The 19,793-nt window shown below is 44.3% G+C and overlaps 2 protein-coding genes across 2 annotated transcripts; both read right to left on the bottom strand.

Annotated features, from left to right (window-relative positions):
* Window positions 1–530: 530 nt before the first annotated feature.
* Window positions 531–7,993, bottom strand: LOC123136092 (BRCT domain-containing protein At4g02110). The gene is made up of 10 exons (XM_044555375.1): window positions 7,839–7,993; window positions 7,644–7,733; window positions 7,446–7,550; window positions 7,261–7,362; window positions 6,331–6,415; window positions 5,385–5,451; window positions 5,249–5,293; window positions 2,020–5,151; window positions 1,551–1,767; window positions 531–1,364 (listed from the first exon to the last, which is right to left on the bottom strand). Exons 1-10 carry the CDS (start codon window positions 7,935–7,937, stop codon window positions 789–791), a joined length of 4,518 nt encoding a protein of 1,505 aa, XP_044411310.1. The 5' UTR covers window positions 7,938–7,993; the 3' UTR covers window positions 531–788.
* Window positions 7,994–9,795: 1,802 nt separating this feature from the next.
* On the bottom strand, window positions 9,796–12,200 carry LOC123133732 (uncharacterized). Its single transcript, XM_044553148.1, has 5 exons — window positions 12,054–12,200; window positions 11,188–11,352; window positions 10,984–11,097; window positions 10,849–10,901; window positions 9,796–10,289 (listed from the first exon to the last, which is right to left on the bottom strand). Exons 2-5 carry the CDS (start codon window positions 11,318–11,320, stop codon window positions 10,092–10,094), a joined length of 498 nt encoding a protein of 165 aa, XP_044409083.1. The 5' UTR covers window positions 11,321–11,352; window positions 12,054–12,200; the 3' UTR covers window positions 9,796–10,091.
* Window positions 12,201–19,793: the final 7,593 nt, after the last annotated feature.

The following is a 19,793-nucleotide window of genomic DNA, read 5'->3' as shown; positions in this document are numbered from 1 at the left end:
CACCGCCCATCCCACCTCATCAAGCAGCAGTAACCTGCGGATCGTATCTTGAACGAGAAGGGAACCCTTCAAAGGAGTCCAGTCGCGAGGAGGCCGGAGATGTAGAGGACCGGCCATCTCCTATCCTTCGCAGTCCCCCCCCCCCCAACCCCCCCCCCCCCCCCACCCCCCCACCACCGGAGTCTCCTCATCGGCGGGAAGCCCCTCGCCCGAATTGTCGCCTAAGTTATTGCCTGAATCCCCTCAAATCGCCTGAATCGCCCGTTCGGAACACCGCCGCACCCGATGCTGCCGCTGCAAGGAGACCAAATTAAGGAGGCGAACTAACTCTCTGTTCACATCGGCCGTTCATAATGTTCCATGTAGATGTCCCTCGATATTGTTATTATACCATCAACCATTATATACATGCTTTAGTGTGTTTATTTCACCCATTTCAGTATGTATATAATCCATATTGAAATATCCAGAACATCTTATACTACTATTTGTGAACAGAGGGAAACTGAATGGAAGTCACATACACCAAAAACACCAAATGAAATGGAAGTTGCAGAAGACACTCCTCCGCTCGGAAGGTTTTACAACAAATCATAATCACTATCACTGCACACTGATAAAAGCCAAGTGAAAACTGCTGTGGATGAAAAAAGAGCAACTATTACAAGAGAAATGCTGAGGCGGCATTTCTGTCGATATCAAAGCTTATATTACACACCGTTATACACTTTATTCTGTCTGTGTTCGATAAAACAGGGAGTGTACTACACAAGACGAGAGAACCAGAATCACCTCCGCTGCTTGGATGATCCTCTCGACTTGCTCGCCGCGCCCCTCGGGGGTTTCTTCTTGGCCTTGGGCGCCTCGCACTTGGGGCACAGCCAGTCGTCGTCCGGGACACGGTCCAGGGGAGGGTCGCAGCAGTCGATGTGCATGCCGACCCCGCAGCCGACCGTGCCGTCCTCGCTGCCGCAGATCAGCATCACCTCCGCCCGGTCCGTGCTCCCGCAGGCTGCACAGCTCAGGTCATCATCGCCATCGTCCTCGGATGCTTCCAGGTTATCCGTGGCTACCTCCTGCTGGTTCTTCAGCAGCTTGTCCAGGGACTTGTTGGCCAGACGGTTCGTCTTGAAGAGGACGTGCGTGTCCAGGGGGTAGCCAGGCTTGCAGACGTACTCGACCAGATAGTCGGCGCTGATGCACGGGATGTCGTGACGGATGAACTCTTGGACCCATGCGTCCACGCTGGGCGTGCCCGCTGAGATCACAGCGAAGTCGACACCGGAGTCCAGGAACCGAGTGTATGGCGGTGCGGTTGCTAGGATGTTGCCGTCGCCTGCACGCACCGCACGCTTCACCGTATCCTGGTAGGGATGAACAAGAAAGTTCTTAAGATGAACCGGAGGACAAAGAACGATGGAACCTCCGTATGGCAGGGAGGTTGCTAGGATGCAGGTGCTACATAAGCTCACAATGCATGCATTGCTCTGTCAGAAGTATTTTATCACTGATCATTTTGGCAGGTAAGTTGATTGACAAACAAGACTCACCAGTGACAGAGCAATGAGCTGTCCGTAGACGACTATCTGCATTCCGTAGAAGGCACCATGACCCATCTGCTGCCTTAGAACACGCCATTTCCTGGGAGCTTCAAAGCTAATCGTTTCACCCTCATTGAGGCCCGTACCAGACCATTCAAACGGCTCTTCAGCCAATAACTTGCCAGCCTCATTGCAAGAGGTCAAGTAATCACTCTTGAGGATCCACCTATTTCAGGAGAAAAGGAGCTAACATTCAGATTTGTGACGTGGCAGACTTTAGCAAGATAGTAAGTAGGTAAGACAAAATGCAAGCCACGTGCATATGTAGCAAACATGTCATTTTTTTTTCAATTAAGCAGTATATTATTTTCTTTCTGGTCTCATTGACGAAGGACTATAAAATAAGTAAATAAGAAACTGTTAGCTATACTGCAAAATTTAAGTTCCTAGGGATCTAGATCACGGTTTCAGTTTGTACCTGCCTGCAGCAGCAGCTGCAAAGAACTTCTCAGTTCTCCTAAGGGGGTTCGGGGCAATAAAATGTGTTGCTTGATATGCCCAATGATGTGAATCCCTGCAAACTCGTCCCTTCAGGCGTCTAAGTATTGACCGGTATTCTTTTCTCTGCTGACGATGTCCACTTAAAATAAAGCATGCAGGGTCCAATGTGATCAAGGTTCCAGCTCCATTTCCTTCAATCCCTCCATGCTTTTCAAGAACGTCCGTGTTGTTCTTCATTGATTCCAAAGCAAATTTGGAATTCAGATCACCATTTCCACAATTGGATTCCAAGGCAAATTTGGAATTCAGATCATGGTTTTGTCGGTTCTCATTATCATGGTCTGAAGGAGTTTTATTTCTTGCACTAGATCTCAGCTTAGAATTGTGTATTCCTTCTGACTTGTCTACGGTGACAGTATCTTTGCTACCATGGTCTTGTCGGTTCTCAGTGTCATGGTCTGAAGCAGGAGCTTTATTTCTTCCCCTACTTCTCAACTTAGAATTGTGCATTCCTTCTGACTTGCCTACGGTGACAGTATCTTTGCCACCATGATCTTGCTGGTTCTCATTGTCATGTTCTGATGCAGGAGCTTTATTTCTTGCACTAGATCTCAACTTAGAATTGTGAGTTCCTTCTGACTTGTCCACAGTGACAGTATCTTTGCTACCATGGTCTTGTCGGTTATCGTTGTCATGGTCAGAAGCAGGAGCTTGATTTCTTTTACTGCATCTCAACTTAGAAGTGTGCATTCCTTCTGACTTGTCTATCCCTCCATGCTTGTCAAGCATACCTGTTTTGTTCTTTGATTTCAAAGCAAATTTGGAATTCAAACCACCATTTCCATGACTGGTTTTCAAACTGAGATCACCATGGTCTTGTTGGTTATCATTGTCATGCTCTGAAGCAGGAGCTTTATTTCTTCCACTACTTCTCAACTTGGAATTGTGCATTCCTTCTGACTTGTCTACTGTGACAGTATCTTCGCAAGACAATTCAGATACGTCTCTCGTACCATCATTATTGTCTTTCAGGGAGTCTTGGCCGGCAGTTGCTTTCTCAATATTGCATTCACTTTCCATTCTCTTTGATGAGAATGTTTTAGCTGCAGATACAATGCTACTACCAATTTTGCAATGCTTGCTGCCTGACTTGTCTTCCACATTTTTTATTTTCCTCTTGGCAACCACTTTCCTAACTCTAGTTCTCAATATGTTCTCAGGGGAAACTGTGCCACAACCATCCACACTTGCACTGCTTGAAAGCTTTTTGGGGTCATCTTTAACATTTTCTGAAGGAAACAAGTCATCAAACAGTGACTCTGCAGGGACTGTTTCAGCTTTATCAACTGGTGGTTCAATGGTCGTGCTGGTGTCAGATTTTCGAGACTTCTTAACAACTGTATTTTTCACTCTGGTATTAGGCAACTTCTTGGGTGACTTTCTTCCATGTTCATCATCATTTGCGCCGCTACAAAACCTCTTAGGGTCTGTCTCGATATTTTCCTGAGAAATCACCTTACTCAACTCCAAATCAGATTCTACATGTGCATCATTTAACTCGGTGTGAATACTCTGTTGTCTCTTCGCAAGGGCACTTCTTCTCGCTCCACCAACTGGAACCTTCTTTGGAGGTGTTATCTTTCTTTCTGTTGCACTTGCACTACTGGTGTCCTTTTCAGAGGTTGCACCAGCATGCGGGCGAGGAATCATTTTGCCAGTCTCTGATTCAGAAACTACTGCCTTACCATTGCCAACCAATGATACATCAACCTCCATGCTAGCACCACGGGGCCTCTTGGCACCTGCATTCTTTGCTTTAGGAGTTGCTATGTTCTGTGGTACCATGAGAGCCTCACTTGAAGAGTGGATCTCGGTATTTTCCTGAGTAGTCACCTTACCCAACTCCAAATCAGATCCTACCTGTGCATCATTTGTCTTAGTGTGAACACCCTGTTGCCTCTTCGCAAGACCACTTCTTCTCATTCCACCAACTGCAGCCTTCTTTGGGGACTTTGCTTTCCTTTCTGTTGCACTTGCACTACTGGTGCCCTTTTCAGACGTTACACCAGCATGCTGGTGAGGAATCGTTTTGTCAGTCTCTGATTCAGAAACTACTGCCTTGTCATTGTGAACCACTGATCCATCAACCTCCATGTTAGCACTGTGGGGCCTCTTGGCACCTGGGTTCTTTGCCCTAGGAGTTGCTATGTTCGTTTGTACCATCACGGTCTCATCTGAGGATTGGGTCTCAATATTTTCCTGAGAAGTCACCTTAGTGAACTCCAAATTGGATCCTACATGTGCATCATTTAACTTAGAGGGAACACTCTGTTGCTTCTTAGCAAGGGCACTCGCCACTCTGCTAAGTGGAACCTTCTTCAGTGGTGTTGTTTGTTTTTCTGTTGTACTTGTACTACTGGAGCCCTTTTTAGAGGTCACACCAGCATACTGGTGAGGAATCGTTTTTTCAATCCCTGATTCAGAAACTTCTGCATTGCCATTGTTAACCACTGAACCATCAACCTCCATGCTAGCACTGTGGGCACCTGCATTCATTGCTATAGGAGTTGCTATGTTCTTTGGTACCATGAGGGTCTCATCTGGGGAATGGGAATGATGGTTAGCAGAAACTGTCATCCTGCTTGAGCTTGGGGTCCCCAATGCACCAGTTGCAATGTCTGTACCAACATATTTGTATTCTGCTGGCTGGACCTGATTTGGACTGTTCAAATTTCTTACTGCAACTTCCTCTCTATTGCCACTGATAACAGGAGGAGTTTGAACGGGAGCACCACTATCAGTGTTATCAGAACTTGCCAACCTACTAATGTTAGGAGTGCCTTGAGCTGCGATATCATGTGTATTGTTGACGACACTTTCTTCATTTCTGATCTGACCTGGAGTGTTCAGATGTCTATCCACAGCCATATTTTGATTATCATTGGGAATAATAGGTACATCAACCTCAGGATTGTGAGAAGTTCCTATGCTGTTTTTTGGGTTGGGAGTGTGCTTAACTCCAGATCTGTTGTTGAATGGCTTTCGATCATCTTCTACTTCATCTTCTGAATCCTTGGCTTGCACCTCCATTATCTCTAGTTCCCAGCTACTGAATAAATAAATAGACAGAATTAATTTCCCTAGCAAGCATTATAGTTAAGATTATTATCCTTGGGTTGGGAGTATGCAACTGTACTTTTACTTGCCTCTTGTTATAATCATCTACTGGAAGAATTTCCCATGACTTTAAGCTGCAAAGGAAAAAAAATCAATAATATAACTATATTTAACATGTGAACTTTATAGTTAAGATTATTATAAAGAAAAGCTTATGTGCAGTACCAATCTTCCAACCACCGGTGATTAGCAAGCTTGATCCCCAGCCTTTTGGCAAGCTCATACTTCTCACCTGGTTCATTTGAAAAAACAAGATGTCACAATCAAGGAGCATATAACAATTTCTCATGCACAAAGAAATGATCCAAAACAGACATTCGATAGGCATGTTGCGATTTATTTGAAGTTACTGAGAAGCCTATGTTTCATCAGAGGCTTTCTAAGCGATACAAAGAGTAACTTTTCTTCCCAAGATACACGGCACACTTTTTACCAAATCTCACAACTTCTTATGCTCATCATAAAACACTATTTAAAGATCTTCCTCTCCGGTTTCTATTATCACAAACCAGCAGTTCAAACTACAAGGACCAAAAACAGAAAAGGAAGAAACCAAACTGGAAAAGGAAAGATCAGGAGCACGCGGGCATCATATTTTGTACACCACAAATATCAAAGGTTGTCTATGATCATGAGATTACTTTTATATGGCTCACATAAAGACAAGAAAAGCAAATACTGACAATGTGATGCCATCTATGCGTTCAAGTAGTGTTCAACCACCAAATGACATCAAAAATTCTTACTCAACATTTCCACTTGTGCCGGCTCCCTCTGACCTAAAACGTGAACCAGAGTGGCTGGTATTATTTTTATTAATTTGGCTAGCTAAGTCTATGTGACACCAAGATACCAATTTTGGGTATAAGATTCTTAGTTTCTTACTGGTCCATAGAGTTAGTTCTAGCAACAAAATTATAAGCATCATATCCAAAGCAAAGAGCCACAAATAACAGTAATAAGAAATAAAGTTTTCATGTCAGCTTTCACAAATGTATGGTCAGTACTGAAAAATAACAGCAACGAAAGTGCGTGGAGCGAAAAGCGACAAAACAAAAATGACTTGTATATGCGTATTTATGGCACTGACTGGCTGCTAAAAGTAACAAACCTTCAAATTTATAGCACACAAGATGAGTGACTACATGCCCTAACAAAGGCTTGGAGAACTGTGCGCCCATCAAAGAGACCATTTTCTGCATTTAGAATGAAAAAGGAACACTATAAGTCAAGATATATAACTGGTGAACCACAAAATCCATGAACTCGACTACATATCAGGAATCTGCCAACAAATTCCACAAAAACAAGGTACTGTGGCATCAACATAAGGACAGGTAAACAAAATTATCCTCAAGACTACATATATGACACCCATGTGATGGGTCCAAACCAAATAGGAACTGTTTGCTATAGAAAAAAAGAAAAGTAATTGGGCTATATGTTATGGTCAGATGAACTAAATAGTACTCCCTCCGTTCCTAAATAAAAGTCTTTTTAGAGATTCCACTACAAACTACATACGGATGTATATAGACATATTTTAGAGTGTAGATTCACTCATTTTGCTCCGTATGTAGTCCATAGTGAAATCTCTTAAAAGACTTATATTTAGGAACGGAGGGAGTAGTAGTTAACATTTCACCATCTAAAGCAGTCACTCAACTCCTGGAATACTACAAAGAAATCAGAAACGTGAGGCTAGTGTATTCTATAGCTAACCATGGGTGTGACACAGTTCTTTTGGGTTGAGCTGACCCAACAAAAACAAAATTCAACTCTGAAGCATGTGCGCTCAATGTTACATGCACTTCCACTTAAATTGGTGCTGCAATGATGAAAACACCTTACAGATCATCGGTCATGATGCTATGAATTCGAAAGGAAGCTCTAGAACGGGATTATTATAAGTCAAAAATGGAACAACACGATGTGACAAAAACTCCACCTTGATGTGTTATGTTTAAAGGGTCAACTAAAGGCTGCCATAACTCGTGCTTCAGAGTTTTTGACTAGGGAGATACGAGTGGCAAGCCGTTACCATTATATCTTCACGGTCATTCCTTTGGTACCCGGTCAGACAAATCTGCAGCGAGTCGCTGCCTGGTATTCCGTTCAAATCTTTTGTTGGCCAGTAAATAACCTGGCAAAGAAAAAAAATCCTGCTTCATCAGGAAACTAAACCAGTGACAGAAGTGTGGCCAGTATGTTAGCAAGGAAACGGACCCTGTCGGCGTCGGCGAGAAAACCACGGTCGAGGCTATCGTCCACCCAGAGCTCGCTGACGACCTTGTTCCCTTGCGCCCGCGCCGCCGCGCACACGGGGTCGTCCTGCACACGCAAAGCCCCAAATCGGTCCCAGATCCCCAAGAAAGCCACGGCGAAGAAACAAGAAGCGGGAGAGCCGTGGTATGCGAGACTCACGTAGACGCGGCCGCAGGCGACGACGTGGGTGCACCCGCCGCCGAGCCTCCCGGCGTCGGCGCCGCCGCGCCGCACCATCTCCGACCGGTACTGCAGGAAAGGCGGCAACGGAGGTTAGCGTCCGACAGAAAAAGGGCCGGGCGCGCGGGGGGGGAAGTGGGAAGAGAAGGGGCGGGGCGGGGCGGGGGCGCGCACCTGGGACTCGGAGACGCTGTCGAAGCCGACGAGGAAGAAGCGGACGCCGGCGAAGAGGTCGTGGTCGTCGAAGTCGTCGTCGCCGGCGGGGGAGGCCATGGCGGGCGGTCAGGGCCGTGTGGGGGGGGGGGGGGGGGGTGCCTGGATCGGAGGGGGGGCTAGGGTTCGGGGGATTGCTGCAGTCTGCGGTCGTGCGGAGGTTGGAGAGAGACTTGGAGGGGCGGCGCCTTGCCGGGGAAGATTTGGAAGGGGGAGAGGGAAAATGGGGATTTTGGTTTCGGGGTTTGGGAGGGAAAGGCAGCAAATTTTCGAGACGGTGCCCCTAGGTAGCCAGGCCTCGTCGCGTGGCACGTTCGCCCGCCACGACGGCGTCTGCCACGTAGTAGTAGCTCCAAAAGGAGGTAAATAAACCGGGAGACGGCATGTGGGTCTCACCATATTTAAAAAAAATTAACGCCCACACGTGTGGGTGTCTGGCAACTCGCCCACACGCATGGATAATGGCAGTGGGTTGTTCCACTATACTGCCTCAGTTTGATGTGTAGGTGCATTTTGATGTGTAGGATAATGCAATCATGGCAATTTCAATGCACTTGTTTATCTACATGTATCCTAATAGATGGCAACTAATTCTCCGAATCAATTGTGTCAGTTGCCATGTCCTATGTAGGATAATGGCAGTTTGTGTGTTCCAATATACTTCCTTAGTTGCCACTCTGTTTACTGCTAACATGGCATCCTGAATTTATTAGATGGCAATTCCTATTTATGATACCAAGGTGTGAGTTGCCACATTTTTTGTTGTACAATGGCAGTTGGGTGTTCCACTATACTGCCTTAGTTGCCACTTTGTTTTCTGCTAACGTGGCAACTTGAAATTGTGACGTGTGGGATAATGTCAGACATGACAATTTCAATTCACTTATTTATCTACATCTACCCCACTAGATGGCAACTAATTTTCTGAATCAACTATTTCAGTTGCCATGTCCTATGTTGGACAATGGCAGTTGGGTGCTCTACTATACTGCTTTAGTTGCCACTTTGTTTACTGCTAACATGGCAGCTTGAATCTCCTAGATGGCATCTCCCTTTTTATTAAGTCAATGTATCAGTTGCCACATTATATGTTGGATAATGGCAGTGGGTTGTTCCACTATACTGCCTCAGTTTCCATGTTGTTTATTGCCAACATGGCAAATTCAATCTGCTGGATGGCAACTCCCTCATCTGACGCAAACCTTTTTTCAGTTGCCATTTTGTTACACCTTTTTTAGTTGTTATTTTTCTCTGTTATTCTTGTTCAGCAGATGGCAATTACCTACTTTCACACACTAAGACTTTACTTCACATATTTTGCTTTTGCGCAAACATGGCAACGTAGATATTTTTAGAACATGGCAACTTCTGATTGAACCCAAATTTTGCTAGTTAGCTTGTTTATTCAGTCATCCGCGTTTCAGTTTTTGCTAAATTGTGTTCGGGGAGGTGGCAAAATTCATATATGCAACATGGCATTGTTTTTGCATGCCTTTTCCGCAAGTCCTCTTTTCTTGTCAGCTGCTTAGTTTTGCTTACGAGCATATGTCATGCATTTTTCAACAGAGGTGTGCCTGTCGTCATTGCTGCAACGATTGCCAGTTCTGACACTGATTCCGCATTGTTTCTCGTAGTACCGGTGACTGGCTCATGGAACGCACCTTTCATGTGCTCTGAGGTACCCGCAGTAGATGTTCCTGCATTGTTGTTGACTTTTGTTGAAGCTTCTACAAAATCAGGTACATGTGTAAGCAGTATTCCTTGAACGAAATATTCATTGAAATGAAATATGGCAGCTGCATCTGATTGTTCATGGAAGTGCATCTGAAATATGGTACACAACTGCAGTTGTACAAGTTACATGTATAAATTGTTGGAATGTGCAACTTTGAAATCATGGCAACTGTAACCCATCTTTTTTTGGCATGACATCATGCATATATGCAAGTCTTTAAGCATCTGCATTTGGCCATGCATGACAACTGCAGTTCTCCAGCCATGGCAGCTACAATTGACATAATATGGCATCTGCAATTACCAAGTCATGGCAATCAACATCTTAACATCAAAGGCATTCTAGATATGAGCCTACAAGGCAAATGCAGATAATCTCATATGGCAAATACATATAGAGTAATTGGAAAATCCAGATGATCATAGATGACTAATGGACGTATTCACTTGGTGGCAACTATAGTTGCCACCACCACCATGTCAAGTGCAATTTCCCAATGTTTTTCCATAAAGCAAACGCACGAGTTTTCCTGGTTCACAAAGTGCCTTGTTGTGCCACATGTGCCAATCGAAGTTGGTGTGCCACTTCAAGTTGGTGTGTTGTATCTGCATTACCGATGGCCTGCAATGGTGCATCTTGCCACGAAACCTCTGCTGGTGTGGTTGTACCATAAGAACCTGCAATCATGTCAACGTATATCATAAGAATGGATGCCATATTTCTTACTTTTTTTTATGGAAACATGTTCAATCTCATTTTTTTTCCATGACGCATCACGTGGAAGTTTAGCTTTGAAATCATGGCAAACATAGTCCATCATGCAAGCCTACTACAGTTGATAAGCATTGACCAATTGCAGTTGGTCAGGCTTTGCAATTGTAGTTGTTAAAACATGGCATGTGTAGTTATTCACTCATGGAAACTGTAGTTGTTCACACATGGCAATCACGTTTGTTCAGTCATGGCAATTGTAGTTGTTCAGACATGGCAACTGCAGTTGTTCAGGCATGACAACTGACAAGCATACATTTTAATTTGACAGATGTAGTTGTCCATAGATGGCAAATACAGTTGCCCAGGCCCGGCAGGTGCTCTTCCCATCATTTTATCTGATTTCTGTCATCTACAAATGCCAATGTCAACTTTTTTTCATTTTTCTTCACAGCACATAAACACCAAGCTCATCTAGTTTCCTTTTCTGATACACTTTCCGCAAGTTCATTTCATATGTCTCACCTGTGTAAGACGTTGATGGCAGGTATCCGGTTGCAATGTGTTGCACGATGGTCCTGTGTTTTTTCAAAATACTCATAAGTCTTTCCATCCTTGCAAGTTTTTTTGCCACATCAACATGCTATTTTCTTGCGTTACCTTGATTTGCCACATTTGCTACTTGAAGTTGGTCTCCCGCATATCTATCACCGATAGCCCCCTGTGTTGCAACTTGCCATGGTATCTCTGCCTGTGTGGTTGTGTCATAAGAACCTGCGAACATTGTCATTATAGTACATAAGTAGAATGCCATTTTCAAGTCCACAAACTTGTCAACTGTCCCTTTTTCACCATGCATCGTACCTATGCTCGTGTATTGCTCTAGTAGTGGCAGCAATGGTCCTGCGGAAATGAGTTGATTGTACTCTATTGCATCCCAAGGTGGCGCTTGCGGCCTTCCGGAAAACCAAGGATCAGCCCATTCTTCATGATTCATTTTTTCCGCTCCTCCCACTGTGTTTTCAGACACTGCATGAATAAGAACACATTATTATTCAAATTCCATTTTTTATGTTTCCACATAAAAGGAAACACGGCAATCTTATCAAAATTCTAGCATAAACAACTATTACAGATTGCCAAGTAGGAAACATTTGTAGCCGTGCATTTCTGTTGATAGGGCATGCATATTTATTCTCTTTTCTACAATCTGGATGGCAACCCCCATGTTGAATTGGCGGCTACTAACAACATATCATGATGGCAACTGACAACATAACATGATGGCAACCAACAACATAACATGATCGCAACCAACAACATATATAGGTGGCACCTATTTTTCCCCCTACATATGTGCCTCCCAAAAAATACTCTGTTCTGCCTTGCTTCCGAACTGTTTTCAACATTTCCCCCATCGTTTTTGCCAACTCTTAGTGAATCCTAAACATACTTTTCGAGCACCTGCTGGTAGTAACTGCAACCTAAATGATTAGATCAGATCTCGATACAACATGGCAACTTTATGTTCGTTGGAGGGCAAAGGAGAATACACATGAACAGCCAGATTCATGTGATTTGTAAAGCCATGCAAGACAAATCTAGATTGTCTGTGGTATGTTTGCCATGCGATTGTCGATCCAATCGCCATCTACATGGGCAATTATTGGGGGGTGGGGTGGAAGAGAGTGGGTGGAAGGAGGAGGTAGGAGGACGATGTGTTTTCTTACCTTTTCTGTGAGCTTGTTGCCGTGTTTTCCATCGATGGGGAGGGGTGGCGCTAGCGATCCGATCCAGTTGCCATGGCACGTAGAGAAGGAAGACGAAGGTAGGGGAGATTCGCCGATCCGGAGGTCAGAGACGATGGCCGATGGCTATTGTGGCTCGCAGGCGAAGAGGGACGACGGGCCAACAGAGGTCGTGCGGGTCATGGGGTCGCTCGCCCGGACGTGTGGATGATTGCGCCGCACACTGGACGTGTGGGCTGCGACTGGGTGCACCCGAACGTCCTTGTGCGGGCGGGACGGTGTCGATGCCACACGAGACGTGCGGCAAATACCCGCTAGATCCCACATGTGTGGTGGATATCGGCGTCCTATTTTTTCGTGTTATTATTATACCCTTTCTTTGAATTACAGTTTTGCCCCATAAATCCAGTGTTTGAGGCTATTACAGTTGGAATATGAGTTAACCTACATAATCCACTAGAGCATTAGACTAAAGAGAATGGCATGGCTTATCTTTTTTTTTTCGAGTTGAATGTCTTGGCTTAACTATACCGCTATATAGTGTAAGGACACATTTCCAACATTGGCCGTCACATGAAGCTAGTCCGACGGCAAAAAAGGCAATTTTGAGCACTATTGGCAGTTGGATGTCATTTTGACTTCATCGGACATAATGCACAAACCTCGAAGCATAGGCACTTTTCGTTTATTCTACAATCTTTCATGCTTTATTTATCTAAGTTTGTTTCTAAATTAAATACTCCCTCTCATCCATGCTACTTGTCGCAGCTTTAGTGCGACAAGTAATATAAATTGGAGGGAGTACCATTCATTTTTACTTTGTGATTCACAGTGCACAAATCTCAAGACACAAACACTTCTTGTTTGCTCCGGAATCTTGCATACTTTAGTTATCTAAATTGATTTCTTCCAAATCAAATATCATTCCTTTTCTAGTCTATTATTCACAATACGCAAATCTAAAAACACAAACACCTCACTTTCCCGCTTTAATTACCTGAACTTCTTTCTTCTAATCATATACTCCCTTTGTCTCAAAAAAAAGTGACTCAACTTTGTACTATTCTTTTTTACTTGATGATTCACAATGCACAAATGTGCATAAATCTGAAAATATATGCACTTCTCCTTTGTTCTATAATATTTCGTACTTCAAATATTTAAAAACAAAATTTTATAAATCAAATACCATTCTTTTTTAATTTATGATTCGTAGTGCCCAATATGCACAAACCTCAAAATACGATCACTTCTCTTTTGTTCTACAATCTTCCATACAATAATCATCTAAACATTTTCCTTCTAGATGAATTATCATTTCTTTTTCTTTACTTTATGAATTACAGTGCACAACATGCACAAACTTCGCATCACAAACATTTTTCATCCGTTCTAGACTTTTCCATACTTTAATTCCCCCGAGTTATTTTTCTTCTAAAAGAATTCTCATTCACTTGTACGCTATGATTTTCCTTTTCAAAACCATGGCAACACGTGCATAAACTCCATTTATCTTTCATGATGCAACGCTAACTACCCAGATACTTGGAGACAAACGTGTTGGATATATTTCACATAAGTTTTGTTTAGTAATATAACATGCGGTATTCGAATACTTTATAGTGATAATTTAATCTTAAACAGGAAGAACTATGATATCTATATATACTAGTAGAGTGCCCGTGCGTTACCGCGGGCATTTGAAATATTTTGCTGGAGTTAAATTTCTCATGTAGAGACAATATAACACACCACAATTGCATAATAATCGAAGTCCACTTCACTTGTAATCTATTTATATATAAAAAGTACTTGACGGGTTAACTAGAAAGAAGAAATTTAATAGAAAATCCAATAAAAATCAGAAGCATCCGACCGTCAATTTAATAATATACAAGAAAATAACAACCATTAGATATAGAAAGAAATTACCCACCAATGCCACTAAATAGTTTTTCACGTATACATTCCCTTATATGTGTTTTTCACGTACATATCTCTCCCATGTGACAAGAGATCGCTGCTACCTGCTATCATATGGCCAATGGTGTTGGGGAACGTATCAGAACATAAAAAAATTCTACGCATCACCAAGATCAATCTATGGAGTCATCTAGTAACGAGAGAGAGGAGTGCATCTACATACCCTTGTAGATCGCGAGCAGAAGCGTTCAAGAGAACGGGGTTGATGGAGTCGTACTCGTCGTGATCCAAATCACCGATGATCCTAGCTCCGAACGGACGGCACCTCCGCGTTCAACACACGTACGGTTGGGAGAGACGTCTCCTCTTTCTTGATCCAACAAGGGGGAAGGAGAGGTTGATGGAGATCCAGCAGCACGACGACGTGATGGTGGAAGTAGCGGGGATCTCGGCAGGGCTTCGCCAAGCTCGGCGAGAGGGAGAGGTGTTACAGGGGGAAGAGGGAGGCGCCAGGGGCTTGGGTGCGCAGCCCTCCCTCCCCCCTCTTTATATAGGGGCTCGGGGGGGCGCCCCCCTAGAGATCCAGTCTCAAGGGGGGCGGCGGCCAAAGGGGGAAACTTGCCCCCCCAAGTCAGGTGGGGCGCCCCCCACCCCCAGGGTCCAACCCTAGGCGCAGGGGGAGGCCCAAGGGGGCGCACCAGCCCACCAGGGGCTGGTTCCCTTCCCACTTCAGCTCATGGGGCCCTCCGGGATAGGTGGCCCCACCCGGTGGACCCCCCGGGACCCTTCCGATGGTCCCGGTACAATACCGGTGACCCCGAAACTTTCCCGGTAGCCGAAACTGGACTTCCTATATACAAATCTTCACCTCCGGACCATTCCGGAACTCCTCGTGACGTCCGAGATCTCATCCGGGACTCCGAACAACTTTCGGGTTACCGCATACTAATATCTCTACAACCCCAGCGTCACCGAACCTTAAGTGTGTACACCCTATGGGTTCGGGAGACACACAAACATGACCGAGACGACTCTCCGGTCAATAACCAACAGAGGGATCTGGATACCCATGTTGGCTCCCACATGCTCCTCGATGATCTTATCGGATGAACCACGATGTCGAGGATTCAAGTAATCCCGTATGCAATTCCCTTTGTCAATCGGTATGTTACTTGCCCGAGATTCGATCGTCGGTATCCCGATACCTCGTTCAATCTCGTTACCGGCAAGTCACTTTACTCGTTACGTAATGCGTGATCCCCTGACCAACCACTTGGTCACATTGAGCTCATTATGATGATGCATTACCAAGTGGGCCCAGAGATACCTCTCCGTCATACGGAGTGACAAATCCCAATCTCGATTCGTGTCAACCCAACAAAGACTTTCGGAGATACCTGTAGTGTACCTTTATAGTCACCCAGTTACGTTGTGATGTTTGGTACACCCAAAGCACTCCTATGATATCCGGGAGTTACACAATCTCATGGTCCAAGAAACTGATATTTGACATTAGAAAAGCTTTAGCAAACGAACTACACAATCTTTGTGCTATGCTTAGGATTGGGTCTTGTCCATCACATCATTCTCCTAATGATGTGATCCCGTTATCAATGACATCCAATGTCCATAGTCAGGAAACCATGACTATCTGTTGATCAACGAGCTAGTCAACTAGAGGCTCACTAGGGACATGTTGTGGTCTATGTATTCACACATGTATCATTGTTTCCGGTTAATACAATTATAGCATGAACAATAAACAATTATCATGAACAAGGAAATATAATAATAATCATTTTATTATTGCCTCTAGGGCATATTCCAACAGTCTCCCACTTGCACTAGAGTCAATAATCTAGTTACACTGTGATGAATCGAACACCCATAGAGTTCTGGTGTTGATCATGTTTTGCTCGTGGAAGAGGTTTAGTCAACGGATCTGCGACATTCAGATCCGTATGCACTTTGCAAATATCTATGTCTCCATCTTGAACATTTTCACGAATGGAGTTGAAGCGACGCTTGATGTGCCTGGTCTTCTTGTGAAACCTGGGCTCCTTGGCAAGGGCAATAGCTCCAGTGTTGTCACAGAAAAGAGCGATCGACCCCGACGCATTGGGAATAACTCCTAGGTCGGTGATGAACTCCTTCATCCAGATTGCTTCATGCGTTGCCTCCGAGGCTGCCATGTACTCCGCTTCACATGTAGATCCCGCCACGACGCTCTGCTTGCTGCTGCACCAGCTTACTGCCCCACCATTCAAAATATGCACGTATCCGGTTTGTGACTTGGAGTCATCCAGATCTGTGTCGAAGCTAGCATCGACGTAACCCTTTACGACGAGCTCTTCGTCACCTCCATAAACGAGAAACATATCCTTAGTCCTTTTCAAGTACTTCAAGATATTCTTGACTGTTGTCCAGTGCTCCATGCTGGGATTACTTTGGTGTCTTGCAACCAAACTTACCGCAAGGTTTACATCAGGTCTGGTACACAACAGGCATACATAATAGACCCTATGGCCGAGGCATAGGGGATGACACTCATCTTTTCTTTATCTTCTGCCGTGGTCGGGGATTGAGCCGAGCTCAATTTCACACCTTGCAACACAGGCAAGAACCCCTTCTTGGACTGATCCATATTGAACTTCTTCAATATCTTATCAAGGTATGTGCTTTGTGAAAGACCTATGAGGCATCTCGATCTATCTCTATAGATCTTGATGCCTAATATATAAGTAGCTTCTCCAAGGTCCTTCATTGAAAAACACTTATTCAAGTAGGCCTTTATGCTGTCCAAAAGTTCTATATCATTTCCCATCAAAAGTATGTCATCCACATATAATATGAGAAATGCTACAGAGCTCCCACTCACTTTCTTGTAAACGCAGGCTTCTCCATAAGACTGCATAAACCCAAACGCTTTGATCATATCATCAAAGCAAATGTTCCAACTCCGAGATGCTTGCACCAGCCCATAAATGGATCGCTGGAGCTTGCATACCTTGTTAGCATTCTTAGGATCGACAAAACCTTCCGGCTGCATCATATACAGTTCTTCCTTAAGATAGCCGTTAAGGAATGCCGTTTTGACGTCCATTTGCCATATCTCATAATCATAGTATGCGGCAATTGCTAACATGATTCGGACGGACTTCAGCTTCACTACGGGAGAGAAAGTCTCATCGTAGTCAACCCCTTGAACTTGCCGATAACCCTTAGCGACAAGTCGAGCTTTATAGATGGTAACATTACCATCTGCGTCCGTCTTCTTCTTAAAGATCCATTTATTTTCTATTGCTCACAGATCATCGGGCAAGTCTGTCAAAGTCCATACTTTGTTTTCATACATGGATCCTATCTCGGATTTCATGGCTTCAAGCCATTTGTTGGAATCTGGGCCCGCCATCGCTTCTTCATAGTTCGAAGGTTCACCGTTGTCCAACAACATGATTTCCAGGACAGGGTTGCCATACCACTCTGGTGTGGAACATGTCCTTGTGGACCTACGAAGTTCAGTAGTAACTTGATCCGAAGTACCTTGATCATCATCATTAATTTCCTCTCTAGTTGGTGCAGGCACCACAAGAACATCTTTCTGAGCTGCGCTACTTACCGGTTCAAGAGGTAGTACTTCATCAAGTTCCACTTTCCTCCCACTTACTTCTTTTGAGAGAAACTCTTTCTCCAGAAAGGACCCGTTCTTGGCAAAAAAGATCTTGCCTTCGGATCTGAGGTAGAAGGTATACCCAATGGTTTCCTTAGGGTATCCTATGAAGACGCATTTTTCCGACTTGGGTTCGAGCTTTTCAGGTTGAAGTTTCTTGACATAAGCATCGCATCCCCAAACTTTTATAAATGATAGCTTAGGTTTCTTTCCAAACCATAATTCATACGATGTCGTCTCAACGGATTTAGACGGTGCCCTATTTAAAGTGAATGTAGATGTCTCTAAAGCGTATCCCCAAAATGATAGCGATAAGTCGGTAAGAGACATCATAGACCGCACCATATCCAATAGAGTGCGATTACGATGTTCGGACACACCGTTACACTGAGGTGTTCCAGGCGGCGTGAGTTGTGAAACAATTCCACATTTCCTTAAGTGCGTTCCAAACTCGTGACTTAAATATTCTCCTCCACGATCTGATCGTAAGAACTTTATTTTTCTGTCACGTTGATTCTCTACCTCATTCTGAAATTCCTTGAACTTTTCAAAGGTCTCAGACTTGTGTTTCATTAAGTAGACATACCCATATCTACTCAAGTCATAAGTGAGGGTGAGAACATAATGATAGCCACCGCGAGCCTCAACGCTCATTGGACTACACACATCAGTATGTATAATTTCCAATAAGTTGGTTGCTCGCTCCATTGTTCTGGAGAACAGAGTCTTGGTCATTTTGCCCATGAGGCATGGTTCACATGTGTCAAATGATTCGGAATCAAGAGACTCCAGAAGTCCATCTGTATGGAGCTTCTTCATGCGTTTGACACCAATGTGACCAAGGCGGCAGTGCCATAGATTTGTGGGACTATCATTATCAATCTTACATCTTTTGGTATTCACACTATGAATATGTGTAACATCACGTTCGAGATTCATTAAGAATAAACCGTTGACCAGCGGGGCATGACCATAAAAACATATCTCTCATATAAATAGAACAACCATTATTCTCGGATTTAAATGAGTAGCCATCTCGTATTAAACGAGATCCAGATACAATGTTCATGCTCAAAGCTGGCACTAAATAACAATTATTGAGGTTTAAAACTAATCCCGTAGGTAAATGTAGAGGTAGCATGCCGACGGTGATCACATCGACCTTGGAACCATTCCCGACGTGCATCGTCACCTCGTCCTTCGCCAGTCTCCTCTTATTCCGCAACTCCTGTTTTGAGTTACAAATATGAGCAACCGCACCGGTATCAAATACCCAGGAGCTACTACGAGTACTGGTAAGGTACACATCAATAACATGTATATCATATATACCTTTGGTGTTGCCGGCCTTCTTATCCGCTAAGTACTTGGGGCAGTTCCGCTTCCAGTGACCGTTCCCCTTGCAATAAAAGCACTCAGTCTCAGGTTTGGGTCCGTGCTTTGGCTTCTTCCCGACAACTGGTTTACCTGGCGCGGCAACTCCCTTGCCGTCTTTCTTGAAGTTCTTCTTACCCTTGCCTTTCTTGAAACTAGTGGTTTTATTGACCATCAACACTTGATGTTCCTTTTTGATTTTTACCTCTGCTGACTTCATCATTGAAAATACCTCATGAATAGTTTTCACCATCCCCTGCATATTGTAGTTCATCACAAAGCTCTTGTAGCTAGGTGGGAGCGACTGAAGGATTCTGTCAATGACCGCCTCATCCGGGAGGTTAATGTCCAGCTGGGACAAACGGTTGTGCAACCCAGACATTTTGAGTATGTGCTCGCTGATAGAACTATTTTCCTCCATCTTACAACCGTAGGACTTGTCGGGGACTTCATATCTCTCGACCTGGGCATGAGCTTGGAAAACCATTTTCAGCTCTTGGAACATCTCATATGCTCCGTGTTGCTCAAAACGCTTTTGGATCCCCGGTTCTAAGCTGTAAAGCATGCCGCACTGGACGAGGGAGTAATCATCAACACGCGACTGCCAAGCGTTCATGACGTCTTGGTTCGTTGGGGCGGGTGCTTCACCTAGCGGTGCTTCTAGGACATATGCTTTCTTGGCAGCTATGAGGATGATCCTCAGGTTCCGGACCCAGTCCGTATAGCTGCTGCCATCATCTTTCAGCTTGGTTTTC

The sequence above is a fragment of the Triticum aestivum genome, chromosome 6B (genome assembly GCF_018294505.1).
Source record: "Triticum aestivum cultivar Chinese Spring chromosome 6B, IWGSC CS RefSeq v2.1, whole genome shotgun sequence".
Classification (NCBI taxonomy): domain Eukaryota; kingdom Viridiplantae; phylum Streptophyta; class Magnoliopsida; order Poales; family Poaceae; genus Triticum; species Triticum aestivum.
This window is presented reverse-complemented; position numbering and strand designations above follow the sequence as displayed.